Below are 7,331 nucleotides of genomic sequence, written 5' to 3' on the forward strand. Positions count from 1 at the left end.
TCTTCTGAAACAGAATAATGCCCAGCCTAGAATCTTGTACCCAGCTAAGCTCAGTTTTATATATGAAGGTGAAATTAAGACATTCTCAGATAAACAAAAACTCAGAGAATTCACCAAGACAAGACCAGCTCTCCAAGAAGTACTCAAAACAGAGTTACACACAGTCCAGCACAAGAAAGACCCACGAATGTAAAACTACTCAAGAGATAAAGATAAAAACCCAGTTATCACAATGGCTCAAGAGAGAAAACAGATCAATGAAATTCAGCCCAACATGAGGAACAGCAATCTGTCTCACTTATCAGTTCTCTCATTAAATGTGAATGGATTGAATTCCCCACTCAAGAGACATAGACTGGCCCAATGGATAAAAAAAATATAAGCCAAGTGTCTGCTGTCTTCAGGAAACTCATCTAACCTGCAAGGATGCATTTAGACTGAAAATAAAAGGGTGGAAATCAATATTTCAAGCAAATGGAAGCCAAAAGAAAGCTGGCATGGCGGTTTTAATCTCCGATAACTTAGTTTTTAAATCAACAAAAGTAATGAAAGACAAAGATGGTTACTATATACTGGTGAAGGGTACAATTCAACAAGAAGATATAACTATACTTAATATATATGCACCCAACTTAGGTGCACCCAGATTCATAAAGCAAACCCTACTTGATCTGAACCAAATGACAGATAACAACACTTTAACAGCCGGAGACTTTAACACGCCGCTGACAGGACAGGACAGATCCTCCAAACAAAAAATAAACAAAGAAATAATGGACTTAAATAGAATGCTAGAACAAATGGGCCTGACTGACATCTACAGGACATTCTACCCAAAACCACTGAATATACTTTCTTCTCATCAGCTCATGGGACATTCTCCAAAATTGACCATATCCTAGGACATAAAGCATGTCTTAAAAAATTAAAAAAAATAGAAATTATACCATGCATCTTCTCAGATCACAGTGGAATAAAAGTAATAATGAGCCCTAACAGAAATTCTCATTTCTACTCAAAGTCATGGAAGCTAAACAACCTTCTCCTGAACGATCATTTTATAAATGAAGAAATCAAGACAGAAATCGAAAGATTCTTTGAATTAAATGACAAAGGAGACACAACTTATCAAAATCTGTGGGACACAGCTAAAGCAGTCCTGAGAGGAAAATTTATTTCCATAAATGCCTATACGAAAAAGACAGAAAACTTACAAATAGACAATCTAATGAATAGACTCAAAGAGCTGGAGAAGGAAGAACAGACCGACCCCAAACCCAGCAGAAGGAGAGAAATTATTAAGATTAAATTAGAACTAAATGAAAAGGACAACAAACAAACCATAAGGGAGATTAATAAAACAAAAAGTTGTTTCTTCGAAAAAATAAACAAAATTGACACGCCTCTGGCTAGACTAACCAAGAGCAGAAGAGAAAAAACTCTTATAACCTCCATCAGAAACATGAAAGGAGAAATCACGACTGATGCCACAGAGATACATGATATCTATGAATTCTACAGAAATCTTTATGCACACAAATTAGAAAATGTGGAGGAAATGGACAAATTTTTAGAAACACACAGCCTTCCCAGGCTCAACCAGGAAGAAATAGAATTCCTGAATAGACCAATATCTAGATCTGAAATCGAAACAGAAAAAAAAAACCTTCCCAAAAAGAAAAGCCCGGGACCAGATGGGTTCACACCTGAATTTTACCATACCTACAAAGAAGAACTGGTGCCCATCCTATGTAAACTATTCTCCAATATAGAGAAGGATGGGATTCTCCCCAGCATTTTTTACGAAGCCAACATAATCTTGATACCAAAACCAGGAAAGGATGCAACAAAAAAAGAAAACTACAGACCAATATCCCTTATGAATATAGATGCAAAAATTCTCAAAATCCTAGCAAATCGAATCCAAGTGCTTATCAAAAAAATAATCCATCACGACCAAGTGGGCTTCATCCCAGAGATGCAGGGATGGTTTAACATACGCAAATCTATAAATGTAATTCACTACATAAATAGAAGCAAAAATAAAGATCATATGATCCTCTCAATAGATGCAGAAAAAGCATCTGACAAAATTCAACACCCTTTTATAAGAACACTTAACAAAATAGGCATAGATGGGGGTAATCTAAAAATGATACAAGCCATATATGACAAACCCACAGCCAACATCATACTGAATGGGGAAAAACTGAAAGCATTCCCACTTCGAACTGGAACCAGACAAGGCTGCCCACTGTCCCCATTACTTTTCAACATAGTATTGGAAGTCCTTGCGAGAGCTATCAGGCAAGAGAGCAGAATCAAGGGAGTCCAAATAGGGACAGAAGAGATCAAACTCTCACTCTGCTGATGATATGATGTTATATTTAGAAAACCCCAAGGATTCAGCCAAGAGACTTCTAGAATTGATCAATGAATTCAGTAAAGTCTCAGGATACAAAATCAATACACACAAATCAGAGGCATTCATATATGCCAATAACAGTCAAACGGAGAACCAAATTAAGGACTCAATACTCTTCAAAATAGCAACAAAGAAACTAAAATACCTAGGAATATATTTAACTAAGGAAGTAAAGGACCTCTACAGGGAGAACTATGAAACACTGAGGAAGGAAATTGCAGAGCATGTAAATAGGTGGAAAACCATACCATGCTCGTGGATCGGAAGAATCAACATTGTTAAAATGTCTATACTGCCCAAAGTTATCTATAGATTCAATGCAATCCCTATTAAATTACCAACATCATTTTTCACAGATATAGAAAAAATAATTTTACGCTTTGGATGGAACCAGAGAAGACCCCATTTAGCAAAAGCAATTTTAAGCAACAAAAACCAAATGGGAGGTATCAATTTGCCAGACTTCAAACTATACTACAAGGCTGTGATTATAAAAACTGCTTGGTATTGGCACAAGTGCAGGGACACAGACCAGTGGAACAGAACAGAAAATCCAAATATAAAACCATCCTCATATAGCCGTCTAATCTTTGACAAAGCAGACAAAAACATACTCTGGGGAAAAGATTCCTTATTTAATAAATGGTGCTGGGAAAACTGGATAGTCACATGTAGAAGACTAAAACAGGACACACAGCTTTCACCTCTCACAAAAATCAAATCACAGTGGATAACAGACTTAAACCTTAGGTTGGAAACTATTAGAATTCTTGAAGAAAATGTAGGAAAGACTCTTACAGACATTGGCCTAGGCAAAGCATTTATGAAGAAGACCCCTAAGGCAATCACAGCAACAACAAAAATAAATAAATGGGACCTGATTAAATTAAAAAGCTTCTGCAAAGCCAAAGAAACAGTCATGAGAGTAAACAGACAACCTACAGAATGGGAAAAAATTTTCACATACTACACATCAGATAAAGGACTGATAACAAGAATCTGTTTAGAACTCAGGAAAATCAGTAAGAAAAAAATCGAACAACCCTGTCAAAAAGTGGGCAAAGTACATGAATAGAAATTTTTCAAAAGAAGATATAAAAATGGCTAACAAACATATGAAAAAATGTTCAACATCTCTAATCATCAGGGAAATGCAAATCAAAACCACAATGAAATATCACTTAACTCCCGTGAGAATGGCCTTTATCAAAAAGTCCCAAAACAATACATGTTGGCGTGGATGCGGAGAGACAGGAACACTCATACACTGCTGGTGGGACTGTAAACTAGTGCAGCCCCTGTGGAAAGCAATGTGGAGATACCTTAAACAGATTCAAGTAGACCTACCATTCGATCCAGCAATCCCATTACTGGGCATCTACCCAGAAGAACAAAAGTCATTCTATAAAAAAGACACCTGCACCCGAATGTTTATAGCAGCACAATTCACAATTGCAAAGATATGGAAACAACCCAAATGCCCATCAATTCATGAATGGATTAGTAAAATGTGGTATATGTATACCATGGAATATTACTCAGCTATTAGAAATAATGGCGATATGGCATCTCTTTGGTTCTCCTGGAGAGAGTTGGAACTCATTCTATTAAGTGAAGTATCCCAAGAATGGAAAAATAAGCAACACATGTACTCACCAGCAAACTGGTTTCCCTGAGTGCACATTTGGGAATAACACCAATTGGGTATCGGACAGAGGTGGGGGCTGGGGGGAAGGGATGGGTGTATACCTACTTGATGAGTGCGATGTGCACTGCCTGGGGAATGGACACGCTTGAAGCTCAGACTCAGGGGGTGGGGGGCATGGGCAATATATATAACCTGAACTTTTGTACCCCCATAATGAGCTGAAATAAAAAAAATAAAGAAAGAAAGAAAGAATCCTAAGCCTGAGGTACAGTGACATGGTACATTTGTGTGCCTTTTACACTGGGGGTGGGGGTATCATACAGTATTTGTAGCCATTGCAGACACCTTCAACACCACTAGTTTTCACCCACAAAAAACCATTTCTAGCATCCATGATGCTACTTCCCAAAGCCTCAGTGCTGGTCAGAGCTAAAGACAGCAGAAGGCTTGGCGTGGCCGCCTCTGGAGCGTGGCTTCTGATTACACTCAGACGCGCAAGAGCCACCTTTGATTCAGGATGAATTTTCAACTGGAAAGGAGTTTTTATATTATATGCCACCTTTTACGGGGTGCTTATCCCTTGCTAACTGTCGTGTCTCATTTCACCCTCGCACCTCCCTGTGCGGTATATATTGTTATGCGCCTTGGTAGAGGAGGAAATGCAGAGTTGGGGTGACTTGTCCAGGGCCACCCAGCTTCAAGCAGCAGAGGCTGAATGGGGCCCCAGAGTGGGTGGCCTCACCCACCCGACCATCCCACCCCCCTGGCACGAGGCAGCAGCGTGTATGATGAACGAATGCGCCCACCACAGGGCGTTGACGGTGCCCTCGGGGAGAATCGTGTCTTGGGCCTCACACCAGTGGCCACGAGAAACGCTCAACCTGGAAGGATTCAACAGCAGGACGCTCACAGCTGTCTCTTTTCCAGGACTGCAATGAGCAGCAGCTGGAGAGCAGCGACCCCTTGGGGGCGCTGTGAGGGCCTGGACGTAGAAGTCAGCCGTCACCCTCTGCCATCTGGGCCCGCGGAGCCTCCTCAAACAGGCCGTCCACTGTGAATTCTCAGCACCAGCTGCCTTTGGGGAATGTAAGGTCCTCTGAGATTTTAAAGTGTGAAGCGCTCAAAAGCCATACCTCATCTCTTGGGTTAATCCAGGAGTTCTGTCTCTGTGGGTGAGGGGCCATGTTACTATGTCCACCCAGGGGGCCTTCTCCCTCCTCCGACCCTGACCCTCCGCTGTTCTTCCTTTGTACCCTCGGGTGGCGACTTGCCACACTCTGCCCTACACTGTGGGTAACTAGGATCGTGTCTTACTTCCCTATTAGACTGTAAGCTCCGGGGGCGGGGGGGTGAAGGGCCTCCTTCATCTTTGTATCTCAGCCCCTAGCCCAGTGCCTGGCACGTGAAACGTGCTCAATAAATGTTTATGGAACAGAAATAAAGTCAACGGAACAGATCTAATGTGTTGGAACTTCACCCAAACAGGAGAGGTTGAACTTTGAAGGCGAAACCTGCTTTAATAGGGCTGATTAGAGCCTTTTCAATTAGTCATCATCAGCCTTATGAATTCTTTCCTAATTCACTTGTTTGCTTGTTTTTGTGTTTACTTTAAGAAGACAATGACAACCATAGCGAGATGCCCCTTCGCACCCACTAGGATGGCTGTAATAATAGAAGACAGACAATAACATGTTTTAGAGAGGATATGGGGAAAACGGAACCCTCAGACATTGCCGGCGGGAATGTAAACAGTTTGGCAGTTCCTCAAAAAGTTAAACAAAGTTATCCTATAGCCCAGAAATCCCACTTGTAGATATATACCTAAGAGAAATGAAAACATATCCACCCAAAAACGTTGGGTGGATGTTCAGAGCAGCGTTATTTATAATAGCCGAAAACAGAAACAATCCAGATGTCCGTCAACTGATGAATGAATGACTAAACTGTGGTATTCCACACAATGCAATATTATTCAGTCCTAAAAAATTTGAAGTACTGATACATGCAATAATTTGGATGAAACTTGAAAACATGTTAAATATTTACACACCTATAATCCTAGCACTCTGGAAGGCAGAGGCAGGAGGATTGCTTGAGCTCAGGGGTTCGAGACCAGCCTGAGCAAGAGTAACACCCCTGTCTCTACCAAAAACAAAAGAAAAGAAAACCAGCCAGGTGTCATGGTGTGCACCTGTAGTCCCAGGTACTTGGGAGGCTGAGGCAGGAGGATCGCTTAGAGCCCAGACATTTGAGGTTGTGGTTGGCTACAATGACGCCACTGCACTCTACCCAGGGTGGCAGAGTGAGACTCTGTCTCAACGAAAAAAAAAAAAAAAAAAACAAGGAAACTGAGCCCCCCTCCTCACAACTTCCTACCCCTTCATAAAAAAAATTAATTAAAAAGGTATGTTAAGTGAAAGAAGCTAGTTACAAAGGACCACATATTATATGATTCCATTTATATGCAATGTCAAATAGACAATGGAGACAGAAGTAGATTCATGATGCGGGGTGGAATGAGGAGTTACTGCTAATGGACACGCAGTTTCTTTTGGGGAGATAAAAGTATTCTGGAATTTGATAGTGATGGTCATACCACCTTATGAATATACTAAAAACACTAAATTGTACACTTTCAAACTGAATTTTAATGAAAAAAACTGAATTTTATGGTATGTTGTTAATTGTATCTTAAAAAAAATTGAAGAAGACATGATAACGAGAATTAATGCATCATCTTTCCAAATATTGTAGGCGGGCTGGCTTTGGGGTCTTTTTAGTACAATTAACCCACCAAAAAAGGAAGAAGATACCCCTCCCCTTTGGACTCACGGCTAGAGTGATTTGACCAACACCCCTTCCTTCAGAAGGCAAAAGGAAACCTCTGCGCAGGTATCGAGCCAGGCGGAGTTAGAATTAACATTTGGGATGTTAGAGCCCAACAAAGAGTTTGAAAAGACTATGTTATCACATGCAGGCTTTCCCACAAAACTTGCCCCTGCTGCTGCCTTCCCCCTCCCCACTCCCCCACCCCCTGGAAGAAGCCAGCCTTGGGGTGAAACCAGAGAAAGAGAGAGAGAGAGAGAGAGAGAGAGAGAGGCATAGCTAGTGCATGGGAAGACGCCAGGCCATGGATGCACTGGGTCCTGCTGTCTCAAAACAAGCCTGAAGGCTGAAGGGACCCAATGCCTCCCCTTTACCGGGAAAGCCCCTCCGCTGAAACCTGGCACTGCGCCCCCTCGCGGCCACTGGCCCCCA

The 7,331-nt window shown here is 41.4% G+C and overlaps 1 protein-coding gene across 1 annotated transcript in view; it reads left to right on the forward strand.

Moving 5' to 3' along the window:
- Positions 1-5,505, forward strand: part of STAB2 (stabilin 2) — a 146,691-nt gene extending 141,186 nt beyond the window's left edge. Inside the window, exon 69 of the mRNA XM_069490760.1 lies at positions 5,001-5,505. Coding sequence (XP_069346861.1) covers positions 5,001-5,051 — 51 coding nt within the window. The 3' untranslated portion in view covers positions 5,052-5,505. The remainder of the gene's footprint in view (positions 1-5,000) is intronic.
- Positions 5,506-7,331: the final 1,826 nt, after the last annotated feature.

This window comes from Eulemur rufifrons, chromosome 16 (genome assembly GCF_041146395.1).
Source record: "Eulemur rufifrons isolate Redbay chromosome 16, OSU_ERuf_1, whole genome shotgun sequence".
Taxonomy (NCBI): domain Eukaryota; kingdom Metazoa; phylum Chordata; class Mammalia; order Primates; family Lemuridae; genus Eulemur; species Eulemur rufifrons.